This window comes from Scleropages formosus, chromosome 3 (genome assembly GCF_900964775.1).
Source record: "Scleropages formosus chromosome 3, fSclFor1.1, whole genome shotgun sequence".
Lineage (NCBI taxonomy): Eukaryota > Metazoa > Chordata > Actinopteri > Osteoglossiformes > Osteoglossidae > Scleropages > Scleropages formosus.
Genome location: NC_041808.1, coordinates 7,494,677 through 7,514,666, shown reverse-complemented (window position 1 = coordinate 7,514,666; position 19,990 = coordinate 7,494,677). Strand labels below are relative to the sequence as shown.

Below are 19,990 nucleotides of genomic sequence, written 5' to 3'. Positions count from 1 at the left end.
AATGAAAGTGTAGAAACAAATCGGTTAGACTTATAAGACTTATTAGCAAGCTCACTTTGTTGCATAAAAGAGGGTGCAGAAGTGGTTTTATCAATCTTGCCTTCTATGTATGTCATTGCATTGTTGAACAACATGAAAACTACAGCTTGAGCCAGATTTGAATTTATCTGTGACTAACAGATTAGGCTCTGTGAGACACCAGGGTTATTTGCCAGCTACGGTATTAAATAACCATATGAAGAGATCCCCAAGATAAAGTAATTTAAGTAAAATAGATGGAGGAAGTGTACACGTTTTGAGGAGCACACAAATTGCAAGTTTGTCAGGATGTTGAACTACCTTGGAATGTAATGGAGCAATAAGTACATCTTCAAAAGTTTAACAACCGCATACAATGTGTTGAACTGATACTTTTGTGCAAGAAATGCATGGCTTATTTTGCCGAACACATGGTTCTGTCTGAATGACTAGTGGTATATATCAGTTTTTCTAGGATACTGTTTTCACTCAAGGGTTTTTGTTCTTGAGACCAGTTAGTTTCTTAAACTTGTTTCCTCTAACTCCCAACAGGTGAAGACTATGGCCAGAGATTTGTATGATGATCACTTCAAAGCAGTGGAGAGCATGCCCAGAGGGGTTGTAGTGACCCTGAGGAACATCGCCACCCAGTTGGAGTCTGCGTGGGAGCTGCACACTAATGGACAGGTAGCTGTGACTGCTGTGCTCATTTTCTACCAGCGCTGACTTGTAAAACTGAAAAAGCTTGATTCGAATTTTTTTTTATTATTTTTTTGAAAAATACTGGCATCAGCTGTAAAGAGCTTTGCTCCAACACAGAAATGTGAATTTTAAGAACTGCCTCTTGGCATTATTTGGAGTTTTGTGTCCAGGTTTTTTTTTTTTTTTTTTAAAAAAAAACCATTTACACGTATTTAGCTGACACTTTTCCCCAAAGCGACTTTCAGTGTTAAGCTACTTATACCTATTTACCCATTTATACAGTAATTTTTTCTGGAGCATTTTTTTAAGGTAAGTACATTGCTCAGGGTTACTACAGCTGGAGGTAGGATTCAAACCTGTGATATTTGGGTCCAAAGGTTGCAACTGTAAACCACTATGCTATCAGCTACCCAACTATTATGGTAATAGTGTCTTTTTTTTTCTTTTTTTTTTTTCTTTTTTTTTACTGAATACCTTGTCATAACACTGGTAAAATAAATTAACTTCAGATGAAGAAAACTTAACCTTTTGCAAAGAGGACACCTATAATTTGAAATCCCCTGAATCTTGTTGAAGAATCCCTGTTACAGAAACTAGTTACTGGAATACACCTTATGCAGCACGCTTGCTAAAACTGAATACATTTTGGAAGTTAGTGCATCTTAATTGGTCTACATCTTGCAATAACTGACTGCTAGAAAACTGTTGTGGGAAAAATTTGTGTGTGTTCTGTTTGCTTCTTTCATGAAAGCAAGGTATCTCAAATGTTGCAGAAGTTAACACATTATTGGGTGGTTGGTGATTTCTGCACTGCAGTGTATTGAGGGAGAGAGCACCTGGAGAGACTTGATGAAAACTGCCCTGGAAAACTTGATCGTGGTCCTGAAGGATGAAAATACCATCTCACCCTATGAAATGTGTAGCAGTGGCCTCGTACAAGCACTTTTTACCGTCCTCAATAATGTAAGTATTCCACACTTTTCAGTTCCTGTCTGCTGATCATTTAATAGCTCAGTGATTAATTATCTTATTTTCTCTTTTGATAAGAGTGTAGACCTGGATGCAAAACACGACTGTAAACCACTGATGGAGAGAATAAATGTATTTAAAGCAGCATTCAGTGAAAATGAAGATGATGAAAGGTAAAAATCAGAGCTTCCTGAATGTTACAAATAGAGATGGGATTGTGACATTTTACTTTAATGTAAATGCTTTAATTTTCCTCTCACTTAGCCGACCCGCAGTTGCCTTAATCCGAAAGCTGATAGCAGTCCTGGAGTCAATCGAAAGGCTACCTCTTCATTTGTATGATACACCAGGCTCATCATACAACTTGCAGGTATTTCCGCCCTTCTGGAATTGTTGAGGAGAGGGGACTACAGTTTTAACTTCTTAATTTATACATGGGTGTCTAAATACCCCCCATTCCTCACGTAACATGGTAAATGTGGTCCACGATATCGCCCTGTTTTATTGAATGCTGGTTTGGCTTTTTATGAGAGTTGAATTAGTTTTCTTATGGATGAAAACAATGGGTTCCTGGATGAAAAATATATCACCTAAAATTAAATACCAAAGTAAGAGGTATTTTTATGCACGAGACTAAAACTAATGTATTTCATAATATTTGTAACAAATACTATTTTTAGCTTGTCGAGTGTTAAATTTTCTTTGATTCATTATAGAACTGCTTGGCCCGTGCAGGGGCGCAGAGGTCCGGATTCTATCCGTTAAACATTGGTTATGTTATAAAAGCTGTTAATATGAACAACTGAGTTAAGTTAGATGTTTAAACTTTATTTCCCATGAGAGCTCAAAGGATGCAGGTTCAAATCCCACCCCTGCTATAGTAACCTTATCCTGAATTTCTCCATTTAAAAAAATGATGCCGCTGTATAAATGTGTGAATCACAAGTAATTTACCATTAAGATGCTTTGGAGAACAGTGGCTAGCTAGGTGAATTAATAGTAATGATGGTCTTTAGCCATTTCATGTGTGACTTATATACACCTTACATTACATTTATTCATTTAGCTGATGCTTTTCTCCAAAGTGACTTACAATTTTAAGGTACTTAGAATTAATTAGCCAGCTGTATAAAAGGGTAATGTTGCTGGAGCAATTTAGGGTAGGTACCTTGCTCAAGGGTACTACAGTGGGAGATGGGGGTCGAACCACTACGCTACCAACTGTCCACCTTAAATGGTGTGACTAGTTGACTGCTAGTATGATACAAGTATTGAGTACATATTGTGTTTTTTTTTTTTTTTTTATAAGAACTGAATAGACTGAAGGAGACTAAGCATGGCATCCCTGAGAGACGAAAAACCTTTTACGGTTGAGATACCAATTACGTGTCTTTGTTCCCAGAAGTCTTATACAAGTCATTGTATAGAGCACATAATCTGCTGTAGAAGTAAAATAAGCACTCAATGGGTTGCAAGCAGTCGTAGGTTGTACAGGACCTGCTATATGAGGCCCAAGTGTACCATTTTAAGTCCAAGAAAAGCAATAAGTTCTAAGTAGGCCTGGTGTACTCGGTGTTCTGTTTTCCTTTTACAGATTTTGACGAGACGACTGCGGTTCCGTCTTGAGCGGGCCCCAGGCGAGACAGCTCTTATTGATCGGACCGGCCGAATGCTCAAGATGGAGCCACTTGCCACTGTTGAGTCTCTGGAGCAGTACCTCCTCAAGATGGTAAGTCTGGATTTTATGGCCTTGCCTTCTATCTTCCCTTTTTTCCTGTTATGTACTAAATGTATACTTACTGTCCTATCTCTCTCACATCTCCTGCCAGGTGGCCAAGCAATGGTACGACTTCGACAGATCTTCCTTCATTTTCTTCAGAAAGTTGCGAGAAGGCCAGACGTTTACATTCAAACACCAACATGACTTTGATGAGAATGGGATAATTTATTGGATTGGTACTAATGCAAAGTAAGTATACCTATATCCCTACCACTTTTTTATTTGGACATTTATTATACCTCTTTAGCTGCTTAATGCATGGCAGTACATCCTGAAATAAGGATTGTTGTTCTTTAAGAGTATTAGGTGTGCTTTTGTGAGTGAGTGAGAGTGAATGAATGAATGAAACTTTATTAATGTCAGAGCGAAATAGTTGGTTGCAGCAGCATGCAATACAAAGCATATATACACACAGACATCCATTGAAGAAACAGATTATATAAGCTTTGAAGAGACTTGTTTTTCTCGGGTTGGTGCATTTTAAAATTAATTTAACCTTTTCTGCTTTAGGACAGCATATGAATGGGTGAACCCAGCTGCCTATGGTTTGGTAGTTGTGACATCATCAGAAGGACGGAACCTGCCTTATGGCCGACTGGAAGACATCTTGAGCCGGGATAGCTCTGCCCTCAACTGCCACACCAATGATGACAAGAATGCCTGGTTTGCCATTGATTTGGGACTATGGTTCATCCCCTCAGCTTATACTCTTCGTCATGCCCGTGGCTATGGCCGCTCAGCCCTCCGAAACTGGGTGTTCCAAGTGTCCAAGGATGGTCAGAACTGGATGACGTTGTATACACATGTGGATGACTGTAGCCTCAATGAGCCAGGGTATGCCATATAATGCAATTCGGTTTAATTCAGTTTATTTTTATAAAGCGCTCTTCTTGCCAAGGTGACACGAGTGCTAAAAGTTCCAAGGAAATATAAAATACAGAATAGCAGCAATTTGTACTTAAACTATTAGGATAAGCAAGCTAGCAGCTGAGGAGAAAGAGGGGGAAAAAAACTGACTGCAAAGAGGAGGGGAAAATATTGTTCTGGGGGTCCAAGGACCAAGGACATGTTAATGTATTGGCGGTAACTGAATCTTTAAGACAACTGATGCTGGGAACTTGAATAAAAACAATGCAAAATGTCAAAAATGACTCAGCAAAGTTTTATATTATAGTGTTATAGTATAACTGTTATACCTGAAAAAGATAAATTATATGAAGAGGACAGGGCATATGGTGAAATGAAAGTTTTGAGTAACTAATGGTTTTCAGAAGGTGTTCCTTCAGAGCTGATGAGTTGCTCAGGCTAGACTGCAGTCAGTCATTTTTAGTAATTTGCTAAATGTAAATATTTCTACATTAGCTGAGAAGGCAGCGAGTGATGTGGTCTGGTACAGTTCTAGGCCATTTTACATCCCCAGACCCTCTTACCAACCACTGAAATGGAGCATATTTATTTAGCTCTGCTCTTTGTACTGCTAGAGTAATTCTGATTGACCTTTAAAGAATTTGGACTTAAAAACGGAGTACAGTGGGTTACTATTTGTCTCTTGTACACTAGACTTTGTACTGAAATGATGTAAAGGACTTCAGGATTATTTGGAGAATGTCGATTTTTGTCATAAAAACAACGTATTACTTTTATGCTGTGTTATAACCTTTACCTGTATGTTGTTATTGCTTACATAATACTTGCTCTGTGTTTTTCTTTTTTTTATTTTTAAAAAGGAGCCTGGGCCCCAGTTTGTTCGTTAACATTATGGTATGCTGGGGTCTTGAGTTACAAACACAACTAGGACCAGACTTCTACTTGTAACTCCAGAATTGACTAAGTTCATAAACAAGACGAGTTACAAGCTTCTGTTCCCAATTATATTTGAAAGCATTTTAAGTATATACAGTATATACTTCAAACACAGTGTGGTGGAATGAAAGCTTCATACCTGGAGCTTCCCGGGCAAACACATTTCTCGCCAAGTTTGTTGAAGTGAAGTTAAATGAAGCCCTTGCTTTTCTTCCTTTCAAGCTCTACAGCCACCTGGCCCCTGGATCCACCCAAAGAGGAGAAACAGGGTTGGAGGCACATTCGCATCAAGCAAATGGGGAAGAATGCCAGTGGGCAAACTCACTACCTGTCTCTCTCAGGGCTGGAGCTTTATGGGACAGTGACCGGTGTGTGTGAGGACCAGCTAGGTAAGAACCACATCTATGTTCCAAAAGATTAATACTAAGCCAAGTTATTGGATTATGTGGGGAAACTCAACTGTCCAGAACTTCAGTAAACAAGCTATTTTCATTCCAAAATATTGATTTCATATTTTAAAATTTACATTCACTTTTGCAGCGTAAGCCTTTGAATACTATTGAATACACAAGTATTATTCAGAAAAATCATAGAAATGTAATGTTTTTTGTAATAAGTATTGTTACGGTTTCAACATTCACAGGAAAAGCTGTGAAGGAGGCAGAGGCCAATCTGCGTCGACAACGACGCCTCTTCCGTTCGCAAGTGATGAAGTACATAGTTCCAGGTGCCCGCGTTGTGCGTGGTATTGACTGGAAATGGAGGGACCAGGATGGGAACCCACCAGGAGAAGGCACAGTCACTGGGGAGGCTCACAATGGTAAGGATCTTGGATCTCCTCCTTTTGCACTGCATCTGTCTTTATGTGAAACTAACAGTGCTAAGCTTGCATAGGCAACATTTTGCAGCTTCCAGTTAAAATGGCAAAAGCATAGCAAAGATAAATAGAATAGATAAATACATAGTTTGGTCCCTCATTGTTACCTACAAATTCCCTTTTATATACTTAGATATCCTGGTAATCCTCATGATCCATTGCATGTAGTGGATTTAATTCATTATTAGTTCAGGACTCAGTGGTCATCTTAAATGGAGTTTATTCACAGGGATTATCAAAATTGTGACAGACTATCATCTGTAAATCTAAAAACAAAATAATACTAAATAAGTGGTTTATTTAAATTTTGTTCAGTCTAAAGATATGAGAAAATGCTGAATTAAATGGCTTTATTGAAATGTATTTTCCCCATGGCAAAGAAATATATTAGAAATATTACGAATGCAATTATCCAGAAGTTTGTTCATAACTCTTTGCATTAGTCCAAAGTCCCTTTTACCACCAATTCTCAAGTCTTTTGCACTATGTCATAATCAAGTAAAACGTATTAAACAGACCTCTCCTAATTTTATCTGCTGGTTTGGTACTGTAAAAATCTGATAAAGCTATAATTAAATTTATTTGATTATTTTTAACAACTTAAAGCAGCATTGGAAAATAAAACTTACTACAAACACTCTCCACTGGCTAATTCATTGTCTAATTGTGTACAATGTTCATAAGTCTCTGGCCGCTTAAAATATTTATCTAAAGAATGAAAACGTTAATGCAGGTGTACCTTGATTTATTTACGAGTTGAGCTCTGCAAGTTTTGGGTTAAACTGTAATATATTTTAATTTTATTTCCATTTTGATCACTTTGAGCTGTAATAAATTGAAATTATTTTAAAATGGCTGAAAATAAAAATGTCTACACAACCTCCTCCTTTATCCCGAATGCTCCCATAGTCTAGCGTTCCTCATCTTTTTTATTGATCGCCAACTTGTCCAAACACAAGACATGAGCTGTAAACACTGGAGGGGAGTTGAATGAGGTATTGCAGGTGGTACTCCATTAATATTCGTAATGGGATCTTTGTAGGTGTATTCAGTTTAATGTAGTTTGAACTGAGAAATACTTTTTAGGAACAGCTTAATGAAAGTAAATATAAATTCAGTTTTAACTGTAATCTGGCTTGCATCACAAAATATTCCTGCTGTTGAATATTAATTTCTTAACCTATTTTCCTGGACCTAAATCAGTCTGGACAGTTAAGCATTTTTATTTGGGTTTTACTTGAATAATGAGGTTAATGCAGCTTTACTCCGCAGGCTGAGATGAGATCAAAACTGGTCAAAGTTTTCAAACAACATTTTTAAAAATGTAGTTGAATGAAGCCCTTCTAAGGAGGTAGCGTTTAATCAATGGAGTCAGTGATAGAAATGATAGACAGTTGGTAGGGAAAAACAAATTGTGAACATCAAGTGCATTTACATGCTTTGAGGAGTCTACAAAATCTGGCTTCTGAAATACTGGGAAAGACTAAGGAAGCAGAGTTGTCTGAGAGTGAGGGCAGAACTCTGACAGTTGTAGTTCTCTTGGTTGGTCTCACGTTTATGGTAGATCTCAGTAAGGAGAGAGACGTTTAATGCGAAAGACATGGTGAGAGTATCCTGTCAGTATGTATTTTTACATCGATTAATGTGAAATGGTTATATACCGAACATGATTTTACTCGTGGTTTTCCCCCAGTTTTCAGTTCTATGTCTTATTCCAAGTGAAACTAGTACCTATTGATCTGGGATCATTGGAGAAAACCTTTTTCATTCTTCAGTTTTTTTTTTGACTAAACTTGCAAACTTACTTTTTGTGACTATTAGTTTGCTATTTTGAGGTGCTCCCTCTTCCAACTTGTACAGGTAACATTTTCAGACTTGTATTTTGTACGTAGCAATCGGGTCTTTGGGAAGTCACATTTCAATGTGTAAAGGACTTTTTAACCAATTGTCTCCATCAATCAGTTAAGTGCATGTTGATGTCACAATTTGCAAGCACTAAATGGACTCCATTTCAAGTGTATTTTTACATGAGCAAAAAAATCTTCAGTTCTTTTCTGAGTCGCTTTTAGCTTGGCGTTTGCAAAATTCTTCTTGGCTTTTTTTGTCATTTTCAGTAACTCATGTTTCTGTCTCATTGCTTCACCTGGACCAGAGAATTTGTTAGTGTATCAGTATGTTCTTGATTCTTCTTAACTTGGCTCCAATGGGGGGAAAAAAAAAAGTTTTTCTCTGCTTCTATTGTCTGCTATTACAATTCAGAAGCAGCGACTTCTCAATTATGTTATACGTGTGCAACTCGCATTCAAAAAGCCTTCATGCTTATGCTTTACACCAAGTATTCTTTGTTCAGTGTCCGCTAAGCACAAATGAGGTCTGGCGGATTTGCCCCTAGTTCCAAATCGTTCCATCCATTAGGAGCCAAAGCCGTTCTGGTCCAGTGTCAAGTGGAGCTGCTGTCTTGACTTGCTGCTGTCTGCTCTCTGCTGGGTCTCACAAACTCATGTCCCTTTCCAGGCTGGATTGATGTCACCTGGGATGCTGGTGGCTCAAACTCTTACCGTATGGGTGCAGAAGGAAAATTTGACCTCAAGCTTGCTCCAGGGTACGACCCTGAGTCTGCGCCGTCACCCAAACCTGTCTCATCCACTGTTTCAGGCACAGCGCAGTCCTGGAGCAGCCTGGTGAAAAATAACTGTCCGGACAAGGGCGGCTCCTCCTCGGCGGCAGGGGCCAGCTCCTCCAGCCGGAAGGGCAGTAGCAGCTCGGTGTGTAGCGTGGCCAGCAGCGGCGATATCAGTCTGAGCTCCACCAAACTGGAGCGGCGGGCTGAGAGCCTGCTCGAGCAGGGGGGGGGCATCGTGGCTGCTGCTCTGGGGGCCGAGACTCAAGAGCCCATTGTAGTGCTGTCCTCCACTGAGGTCGGCTCTGCCTCCAGCACCAGTACGTTAACCACCGTCACAGGCGGCGAAAGTTCTGAGCGAAAGCCAGGTCCGGACGGAACCTTGCGGCCTTCGGCCGAATCGTCCGCCATTTCCATGGGACTAGTCAGCGTCAGTTCTCCGGATGTTAGCTCGGTCTCCGAATCTTCCAGCAAGGAGGTGGCCTCTCAGCGACCCTTGTGCTCTGCGGCCAGCTCCCGCCTGTCAGTGAGCTCGCTGCTGGCAGCAGGCGCTCCCATGAGTTCCAGTGCCAGCGTGCCCAACCTGTCTTCTCGCGAGGCCAGCCTCATGGAGTCCTTTGTGCGGCGGGCCCCCAACATGTCGCGAACCAACGCCACGAACAACATGAACCTCAGCCGCAGCAGCAGCGATAACAACACCAACACACTGGGCCGCAACGTCATGAGCACTGCCAGTGAGTACCGTGACACAGCGCAGCTGTTCTCGCGCCAGCACCCAGCTAACAAAACCTGAGGCGCCCCAGCCGTGGCTCCGCTTTGTGTCTTGCGCTCCTTTTTTTTTTTCTTTTTTTTTTTTTTTTCCTGTCCATTGGAAATTCTTAACTGTGACCGTGGTACATTTCACCCGCTAGCAAATAGTCTATTGTTGGTATAATCGGATGTCCTTATGCAGTGGTCCGTAATATAAATTGATTTCAGTGCACACAATAATAATGTGCATACTGGAAATATGTTGTGTAGGGCAGAGATTGGCTGTTTTGTATGTGCGCCAGTTGCCCCAACACACAGTAACCCATCTACTTGCTGTAATTCCTCAGTTTCCCCTAATATTTTTCCTTTGAATATACCAAAAAAAATCACTGCAGCTCTTCCTGAACTAAACCAAGCAAGTTTTACCAATACTTTTCCTCATGTGCATTTCATGTGGTTGTAAAGTGTGTTGGGGATTAACTGTAAATTGAGGCTTGTGCTAATTTTGATCAAGACTGTTCCAAATTGTATTGCCTGGTACTCAGAAGGTTCTCATTGAGGCTTGTGAAATGTGGAGGTGAGAGGTGTTGCAGCAAAGCATGTTTTGTTTCGTAAACTGGATTTAAATTAATACTTGCTTTTTTGTTGTGAAACTAATCGCATTTTTGGTTTTGTTTGCAGCTTCTCCTCTCATGGGTGCGCAGAGCTTTCCTAACCTCACAACCACTGGTACCACCTCAACCGTTACAATGTCCACCTCCATAGTAACCAGCAGCAATAATGTAGCCACGGCAACCACAGGTTTGTCCGTCGGCCAATTGCTCAGTAACACTCTGACGACCAGCCTGACCTCCACTTCTAGCGAGAGCGACACAGGTCAGGAGGCTGAGTTTTCACTCTATGGTAGGCTATGCTAGGATTATACCAACTATTTAAACATCCTCCTTCCACCTAACCCCTTCTTTCCCTACCAATTTTTACAGATCATACACTTCAGACTTGCGTACACACACACACACACAGACACACACAAAATTAACATTTCTTAAGCCTAACGTTCCTCTTGTTCTATTAATCTCACCCATTAATTCCCCTCCCCGGTCCTTTTCTCGTCTTCAATTTTTTTTCCCCCAAATAAGTGACTTGTGTGCCCTTGTGTCCTCAAAGCTTTGCCCCTGTGCCATACTGCAGACTTCCTGGACAGCTGTCGTGCCAACACACTGCTAGCTGAGCTGGATGATGAGGAGGACTTGCCTGAACCTGATGATGATGATGATGAAAATGAAGATGACAATCAGGAAGATCAGGAGTATGAGGAAGTTTTGGTACGGTGTAGGGTAAACCTTGGTTTCCATTTTAATAGGTTTAATTTCAACCCCCCTCCTTTTTTAGACATACAGTAAAAACGATTTAGCATAACACGTTAGGGTTTATGCAGTATAGTAATTGCACAAAACTAGCTTTATGTTGTTCAGATAATATATTGCAAAGGTAACAAAGTAACTCAGTGTTCTGTCCTATGTGAACATCTTCAGAAATGTCTCATTTCACCCAGTTGAAATTTCATGTAATTTTAATGTCTGCTTGAACTGCGTGAGTTGGTTTAACATGTGCATTTTCCATAGATACAGAATACATGCACATTTTTGAGTAGTTACTGTGCCTGTATCTGTTATATTTGCATGACTCCAAAGCTCACATTGTTTGACATACTCCATAATAAACCCCAGGAAAGTGAGGATCAGTTTCTTCACACTTTTAGCTTCCAGTTTTTTTAATAATGTCTGAATTAAATTAGCAGTTAAAGATTAAATCAACATTTGGTCTTCCATGCAAGGCTTTATGACTATGTTCATGTTTACATTTAAATTTTGCTCTTACCTCTCTTGTATATAAATACCTGAGTATTATACAAGAAATTTATGCTTAAGTGTGTCAATTTACTGGGTGTTTTTCTTTTTTTTGGTAATTTAACTCCTGAACTATTATTTACTATCATCTGTTAACTATATCACCCAGTTGTAGCTGGGAAAAATTTTAAACACTGGACTTTTGACTTGTATGCAATCGTGAATACCTTTGTACTGAACATGGAAGTGTTGTGTTCTGGTGTGTGGCAGGAGGAAGAAGAGTATGAAACCAAAGGGGGTCGTCGCAGGACCTGGGATGACGACTTTGTGCTGAAGCGCCAGTTCTCTGCTTTAGTCCCTGCATTTGACCCCAGACCAGGCCGGACGAACGTCCAGCAAACTACAGACTTGGAGATCCCACCACCGGGTAAAAAATACATCCAGCCTTCACACAACAGGGTCTCGTACATTTAAAAATTGTCTACAGTGGCTTGAGAGAACTCATTCTTACACGTTAAGCTACTTGATATGTTTTACCAATTTATACAGCAGGATAATTTTTACTGGAACAATTCAGGGTACAACTCTGAATAATTCAGCATTTGGTCAAAGTGCAAGGTCTTGAAACCCAGCCTTTCCAACTGCATGGCCATAGATTCCGCTACCTAACACATTTTAAGTATATTTGGAGAAAGGTGCCAGCTAAATGTAAATGTTTACCCATGTTTTTAAAATTGGATTAAACATAAGAGCTATATAAGGTGCAGGTCAGTGTGTTGATGGTGATGTTTAACTTCATAGGTACTCCTCGCTCTGAAGTTCAGGAGGAGGTAGAATGTGCTCCTTCCCCACGTCTGGCCCTCATCCTGAAGGTGGCTGGGCTGGGAACCACACGAGAGGTGGAGCTGCCGCTCTCCAATTACAAGTCCACAATCTTCTATTACGTGCAGAAACTCCTTCAGCTCTCTTGTAACGGAAGCGTCAAGTCAGATAAACTTCGTCGCATTTGGGAGCCTACATACACGTAAGCCTATCTGAATGATGGGCATGATGTCGACCTGTTATATGGCTTGCGTGTGTGTGTCATGGTAGTGTTCAGTACTTATCCTGTTGTATTTTGATCACAAACTTTGTGTTTTTAGGATAATGTACAGAGAAATGAAGGATGCCGATAAAGAGAAAGGAAGGGGAAAGATGGTAATGATTGTTTATTAATCTTTCATGCTGACCCATTGAATCCTGGCTGTGAATATCTGTGGCTGTGTTAAGTATGTTGATGCTCTCCTTTCGTAAACAGGGACCTCACTAACCTCTATCAAAGTGACTGTAAAATGTTAGATATTTCTGGTAACTGCATGGGCCTATTAGTGGTAATCCTATTGTAATGCATGTCTATTGCGTGACACTTTACAATCAGGAAAGACCAACATTTGGTTCTTCCTGTTGTAGGGTTGCTGGTCTGTAGAGCATGTGGAACAGTACCTTGGCACTGATGAATTACCAAAGAATGACTTGATAACCTACATGCAGAAGAATGCAGACTCATCTTTCCTGCGCCACTGGAAATTAACCGGCACTAATAAAAGTATTAGGAAAAACAGAAATTGTTCTCAGCTCATAGCTGCATACAAGGTATAACATGGCATCAGATGGTATACATGCGTAAAAGCATTTTTCACTTTTCCTTCTATATTTTTTTCTCATTTTGTTCCTTGCTTAACTGTCGCTTGTGTAGTCACCTGTTGGACAGTTGTTCTCATAAATTCAGTGGCCCATGGCTTTAATGCATTTTCATGAATACTGTACATTTTTAATGGTTTTTGAATAATGAAAATGTGTAATTTTAACACTTCTGCTAGATGTGAAGAAATAAGCATAGTTTAATGTGAGCTCAGTTTTATTTAAAAAACGGCAGTGTAACTTAAGTGTTAAAACACCACAGCTGATGTTTGGGGGACAGATGCTGACCTGGTCTTGTGTCCCTGCAGGACTTCTGTGAACACGGCTGCCGGTCGTCGGGCCTCAGTCCCAGTTCCATGGCAGCCATGCACAGCTGCGACATTTTGAGCAGCAGTCACGAGCAGGCCCAGGCCAAGGCTGGTTCGGGCCAGAGCGCCTGCGGGGTGGAGGACGTCCTGCAGCTCCTGCGCATTCTCTTTATCATTGGAGGAGACCCCTACTCCAGCCGGACAGTGCAGGAAGGTGGGCTGTCGCGAGGCCTGCCTCAGTTCTCCACGCGTGCACACACACGCACACTTTCATTGTTTCCTTTCTTTAAGTAGTTTGTGCCTTTGTCAATAAATTAATTTCATATCAAAATATCATAAATTAATCAATTGCCAATACATTGTTGGTAATACGACACATTTCTTTATGCAACTTAATTTGCTGTTTTGGATAATGTACAGCAGTTTTCTACTGTTAGACTAAGTTTGACAAAGTTTAATTGATTTTAATAGCTGATTTATTTTATTTTAATAAGCATGTATTTAATTTTTTATTTTTATTCCTTCTGAATGTACATTTACATATGTAGTTAATATCCTTTTAAATTTTGGAATCTGCTGATCTTATTCTTCAGATATCTTTTTCTGTGCAAGAGGTTTGAAGGTTTATCAAATGTCAGATTTCTTTGTTTCCTTCAGTTAGCGTCATTAAAAAATACTTTTTGATATTTTGTGTAATGCATCATTGACATTTAAGATATTGAACCCATTCAACTGAAAGCTTAAGCGATTTCAAATATATTTAAACAGCTAACTAAAGCTGATCTAAGAGCAGAAAGTGACCGTTTGAGAACTTTGAAATTGGCTATAAGTTAGTACTGTGGTTTTGAAACGATTTGAATTCTTATTTTGTTGCCAGGGGCATGATTGCACTGACTAGTAGTTTGCAAGTCGTCATATTGGTGTCATGCAAGGTGTTCCTCAATGTTCTAAGCTTAAGTCTGTTTTTCTTGTATAGAAGTGGATGATGTCCAGTTCAATGCACCGCCTGAGGAATTCACAAGCAAAAAAATCACTACCAAAATTCTACAGCAGATAGAGGTAACAATTTATCTTGTGATCATTTTTCCCTCTTAAGATGAATGTTGATGTAATGCACTCATTGACATACACCTCACAGAAAAATACACTTTGGAGAAAAGCATCTGCTAAATGAATTTTAAAAAAGTAAATGTAAATATAGATCTGTGCTAATTTTGCTGCCCTATGGTATTCAGGAACCTTTGGCACTGGCCAGCGGTGCGCTCCCTGACTGGTGTGAGCAGCTGACCAGCAAGTGTCCTTTTCTCATCCCCTTTGAGACCCGCCAGCTGTATTTCACCTGCACTGCATTTGGAGCCTCAAGGTCAGACTCTGTCCCACAAAAGTCACTTTAAATAGCTTTAAAATGTGGCTTAGGTAATAAACTACCTTCCTGTATAAATGAGCAGTTATTGGAAAAGTTGCTTGTCTAACATACCCGTTGCCTTAAACAGAGCTAAATAAAGGTTAATAGTAACAGTAGCGGTAATAATAAAGGTATAACATTAAGACAGTTTTAATCAGTCTTGCCAGAAACATTTTTAGAATTCAACAAAATCTACATTAAAGACTGGAAATTTTTTTCTGAAAAATCTCCAGTTTGTCTGAGTGGTTGATTAAAAACTGACAGGACAGGTGGTTGTAACCAAATGACCCTAACAGAAGCATAAATGGATGTATTTCAAATGCTCATATTTCATGGATAGTGCCGTGGTGTTAATCAGCTTCAAGAACTGGCATTATTGTTTAAATTGACAGTATAGTCGCATCTTTCAGCGTGAAAGTTTCACTTGTGAGAGGAACAGCTTATTGCTTAATTAGAGCGTAATGATATTTATCATTGAATGAGAACATGAAAAATATATAGGGATCTTAGCCAGTTTGTGCCATCTCAAATTGTTGGCATATATTTAGTTTAGTTAATGGTTTTACTCATGGACATTTATGTCAGCAGTGGTACAGGATATATGCTCTTCCATACTGACAGGAGTCTGTCCTCAAGGTAACCGTGTCTGTATGCTCCTTATCGGTTGTTCATCATCACGCGAGGTTGTCTTTCCGTGATCTAGTATTGACAGTGAGTCATGCTTTTTGCAGGGCTATTGTGTGGCTTCAAAACCGCCGCGAAGCCACAATGGAGCGCTCGCGTCCTTCTACCACAGTACGAAGGGATGACCCCGGCGAGTTTCGGGTGGGCCGCCTCAAACACGAAAGGGTTAAGGTTCCTCGTGGGGAGAACATGATGGAATGGGCTGAAAGCATCATGCTCATCCATGCAGACAGAAAGTCTGTCCTTGAGGTAAATCTTTTCATTAGCTGTTACTGCAACCAACTGACAAAAGCATTATTTAGTTTTTATCCGAAACGACTCGCAAAGTTTAGTTATGAACATTTTTTAGCAGCATTTTCCCTGCTGTTAGTCATGGTGGCACCATCTTGCATAGAAAAAACTGTTGTGCTAGAATAGTTACCCAAAAATAGCTTCCACTATTAGACATCTTCCAAGCAGTGATGTCAAAATATGCTTTGTTTCCATGGCAATTCAACAATGTGTGAGTAACGCAAGTAATTCTATTTAAAATCATCCTCACGAAAAATGTCACAATTCCTGAGTGCAGAGTAGTGAAGGACAAACCCCGCTTCTTGCTACTGCTGTAGTACCCTTGAACATGGTACTTAGCCTAAATTGTTCCCGTAAAATACCCATCTATACCTAATTATATCTTTGAGCTGAACTGTTTCACGCCAAGTAGCCCGGATGAGAGGTGCCACCATTAACAGTGCGCACCACTTATCTCAGGTGGAGTTCTTGGGAGAGGAAGGGACTGGACTGGGGCCTACACTGGAGTTTTATGCACTGGTGGCAGCAGAGTTCCAGAGGACGTCCCTTGGTATCTGGCTCTGTGATGATGACTTCCCAGATGACGAGTCTCGCCAGGCAAGCTTCAGTTTCCCTTTATCTCATAATAAAGAAACTCCTTATTAGTGCATTGCAGTGTGTTAGTCCAATGCTTTGGATTACACCAAAGTTCAAGATATGGAAGGTCCAGATATATTTTGGCTGTTTGAGCTGTTTAAATGTAATGTTAAAAAAAGAAACAAAAAATTTTTTGGAATGTATCTGGCCTACATGGCACAAAAAATTCTTGGGTCAACACTAAATTGTGTGTGTTGAACTTCAGGTGGACCTGGGAGGGGGCCTTAAACCTCCAGGTTACTATGTGCAGCGTTCCTGTGGACTCTTCCCAGCACCCTTCCCTCAGGACAGTGATGACATGGAACGCCTTAGCAAACTCTTCCACTTTTTGGGCATTTTCTTGGCCAAGTGCATTCAGGATAACCGGCTGGTGGACCTGCCCATCTCCCAGCCTTTCTTCAAGCTGCTGTGCATGGGCGACATCAAAAGCAACATGAGTAAGCTGCTGTACCAGTCGCGAGGAGAGGCTGACCTGCACTTTTCTGAGATCCAGTTAGAAGCCTCCACTGAGGAAGGCCATGACACCTACTCAGTGGGGAGCTTTGATGAGGATTCAAAGTCAGAGTTCATCCTAGACCCTCCGAAGCCCAAGCCTCCAGCGTGGTACCACGGAATCTTGACTTGGGAGGACTTTGAGCTTGTTAATCCTCACCGGGCCAAGTTCCTGAAGGAAATAAAGGAACTAGCTGTGAAGCGCAGACAGATCCTCGGAAACAAGAGTCTGTCGGAGGATGAGAAGAACACTCGTCTTCAGGATCTCATGCTGAAAAACCCCACAGGCTCTGGGCCCCCTCTGAGCATGGAAGACCTGGGGTGAGCACTCATGCTTTGATTTTAGATGTCTGACCTTGAGTATTCCCGAACAAAGCATTTTTATCTCTGATTATTTGAAGATAGAAATTACAAAATGTTCACTTAATGACTTGCATGGTGATTCTGCAGTCTTTGTTAAAACGGATATTTTATTTATTCATACTGTTTAATGCTAATCCTGAACTAATTGAATTGCTACTAGGAGACACTGACAGTAATTTAGAATAGTTTAATGTAGGAGACTTAATAGGTGCTATAAACTGTGTGTCACTGTACAAACTTGTCAATATTTTTGGTCAGAAATTGAGCTTATCCACAAAAAGATCCATTGTCTGTCCAGGCATGAACTTTGGAGTGCCTGGGGCAATAACGGCGTCCTAATAAGAGCTCGTAATTGCAGCTATGAGTCCTCAAAGCATGATTGTTTTGGTTCCTGTGGAGCAGAGGTTCCTAGGTACAATGCAGTGTACAAAATGAGTGTCTTTGCTGCTGCTTGCCTGTAAATTTGGTGAAAACACAAAGGCCTGTTTTCCCAGTAGTACTTGACAGTGTTTTCACTGAAGGCTTCATTCCATCTCAGAAATAATCTATCCTTTTTTCTCCCCAGTCTCCCTTGAAATATTTTGTACAATAACTATGAAAACCCTTTGCATTACATGTTCCGTGAGTTTTTCAGAGGAATTGTAGATTCGTTCTCAAGAAATGCATGTCTCAGTTGAGTGATGATCAGTTGTAATAGTGTTTGAGACTATTGTACTGTTCCCCCCTCTTTTTTTTTTTCTTGTGAAACCAGTTGCGGGACAGATCTTATTTTTAGCCTGAAATTCAGAAGGTTTGTCTCATTCAGTCACAAGTGATTATTCCTTCCCATAAAACAGCCTTGTTTGCCTAAATCTTCTGGATGGTGATGATTTGGCAATCAGTTGTTAAATGCTGTAGGGTTCTCTTATTTAGTCCTTCAAAATGGTAACTTCAATATTGTAACTGAGTTGGCACTAAAGTTTGTTTTGCCCGTTAAGATAGTTAACTGGCTAACCTTGGTAAAGTTAATTTAGTTAAAACTTAGAAAATGTTTCTTCATACAGGAAACACTCGTTTCCAAACACAAAATACTCTCTGTAGACGTGCTTGTGATGCAGACTTTAGCAAGCTAATAGCATTTATTTGTTTCTAACTAGTGTGCTTTAGTCTAATTCATCTGGATGCCATGGTAACTAGGCTTCTGCATACATGATCATTTTCTAACTGCGGTTACAGTTCCTATGTCAGTCTGGAGGTCTGGGGAGATGGGAGCTGATCCCACTCTGTCCAAGGCCCATCAAATTAACCAGTGTAAAAGTTCAAGGGAATTCTGTAATCATTTGTATTTTATTAAACTTGGCACATAAAATAAAGCCAACAAATTTTAACTGTAGCTCACAGGAAAGTTTATAAACAAAATGTTAATTACTGGTGTCTTGGTGCTCTGTACGTCACGGTTCATCTTTGCCATCCTCTTTTTTTAGTTCAATGTACATGTTAGGTTGTATTTTTATGAATGCCAGTTTAGCTTTTTTTTATGCCATTGATTTAGTATCATGTAGTAAAAATTGGTGGGGGGTCTGCAGAGTGCAAGTGTACTTGCATGTACTGAATGCGGTCTCAGCAAAGAATGACAGATGTTTAATATCCTTAGTAAAACTTTAGCATCTTACTAATTCCCCCCTTTTTATTTCCAAAAACACATTTAAGATGTGCTAACACAGATGAGTAGCTTGAGCGTTTTTGAACATATTTATCTTTGGTAGAATTCAATAGAGCTCTTCGACTGTTGTGCTCAGCTACCTTTAGTCGGATAGGATTTAGCGCAGTGGTCATTTTGAGAATAGAACTTTTTTTTCAAACTTTAAGGGGAAAAATTACATTTAGCTGAATTTTGCATTGTCTGGGTTTAAAGAAAGCAAAGGGATAGTTTCCAGCTGGTAGCCATCGTCACCAAATAGTAAAGTTTCGAACCTAAAACTCTTAACTAACCTTTGATCTTTTTCCCCCAATATAGATTAAACTTCCAGTTCTGCCCCTCGTCTAAGGTTCACGGATTTTCTGCAGTGGACCTCAAACCAAATGGAGAAGATGAGGTAGGAGAGTTGCATATGTATTAGCTGTGGAATGAAGCGTACAGGAAATCTGAGGGCATGACGTGCTCAATCTCCATGGTTTCTTCTGTGCAGATGGTGACCTTGGATAATGCTGAGGAATATGTGGAGCTCATGTTTGACTTCTCCATGCACAGTGGCATCCAAAAACAAATGGAAGCCTTCAGAGGTATAATTAGTTTAAATGACTAAGAACAGTGAATTAAATGTTCATTACTGCTAATCCTGTCTGAAATTACTTAAAACAGAAATATAGCATGATATTTAATGTGCTGTGAAAAAGGCTTTTAAAATGGGACCATTAATTGCCTTTAATGAGTTCTGTGTCATATGTCTCCCCTGGTAGACGGCTTCAACCGTGTTTTTCCCATGGAGAAACTTAGCTCTTTCAGTCCCAAAGAGGTGCAGATGATCCTGTGTGGGAACCAGTCCCCATCATGGACTCCAGAGGATGTTATCAACTACACAGAACCTAAGCTGGGCTATACTCGAGACAGGTGAATAAAAGTGGTCATATGCAATTTATTAAATGCAAGTTAATGTAATTAAATTGACTTGTCATTACAGTAGATTCTCTATTACAACTATATATTCAATTAAGGGGAAAAAAGACTGCTGTTTTTGGTATGTTTAGATACTGAAAGTTGGTTAATGATTGTGAATCCTCAT

At 40.1% G+C, this 19,990-nt stretch overlaps 1 protein-coding gene across 8 annotated transcripts in view; it reads left to right on the top strand.

Annotated features, from left to right (window-relative positions):
• hectd1 (HECT domain containing 1) overlaps window positions 1-19,990 on the top strand; it is a 35,032-nt gene that overhangs the window by 13,447 nt on the left and 1,595 nt on the right. For 3 of the 8 annotated variants that reach the window (XM_029250270.1, XM_029250268.1, XM_029250269.1), the window contains exons 16-40: window positions 571-705; window positions 1,537-1,683; window positions 1,768-1,862; window positions 1,954-2,059; window positions 3,284-3,418; window positions 3,519-3,658; window positions 3,980-4,303; window positions 5,495-5,661; window positions 5,916-6,092; window positions 8,664-9,503; window positions 10,201-10,422; window positions 10,711-10,844; window positions 11,640-11,796; window positions 12,171-12,393; window positions 12,512-12,566; window positions 12,819-13,001; window positions 13,358-13,571; window positions 14,334-14,416; window positions 14,593-14,720; window positions 15,494-15,695; window positions 16,197-16,334; window positions 16,579-17,186; window positions 19,225-19,303; window positions 19,397-19,490; window positions 19,668-19,818. In XM_029250270.1, the coding sequence (XP_029106103.1) occupies window positions 571-705; window positions 1,537-1,683; window positions 1,768-1,862; window positions 1,954-2,059; window positions 3,284-3,418; window positions 3,519-3,658; window positions 3,980-4,303; window positions 5,495-5,661; window positions 5,916-6,092; window positions 8,664-9,503; window positions 10,201-10,422; window positions 10,711-10,844; window positions 11,640-11,796; window positions 12,171-12,393; window positions 12,512-12,566; window positions 12,819-13,001; window positions 13,358-13,571; window positions 14,334-14,416; window positions 14,593-14,720; window positions 15,494-15,695; window positions 16,197-16,334; window positions 16,579-17,186; window positions 19,225-19,303; window positions 19,397-19,490; window positions 19,668-19,818 (4,937 nt within the window). The remainder of the gene's footprint in view (window positions 1-570; window positions 706-1,536; window positions 1,684-1,767; window positions 1,863-1,953; window positions 2,060-3,283; window positions 3,419-3,518; window positions 3,659-3,979; window positions 4,304-5,494; window positions 5,662-5,915; window positions 6,093-8,663; window positions 9,504-10,200; window positions 10,423-10,710; window positions 10,845-11,639; window positions 11,797-12,170; window positions 12,394-12,511; window positions 12,567-12,818; window positions 13,002-13,357; window positions 13,572-14,333; window positions 14,417-14,592; window positions 14,721-15,493; window positions 15,696-16,196; window positions 16,335-16,578; window positions 17,187-19,224; window positions 19,304-19,396; window positions 19,491-19,667; window positions 19,819-19,990) is intronic. The other 5 variants (XM_029250272.1, XM_029250271.1, XM_029250275.1 and 2 more) reach the window with 3 other exon arrangements.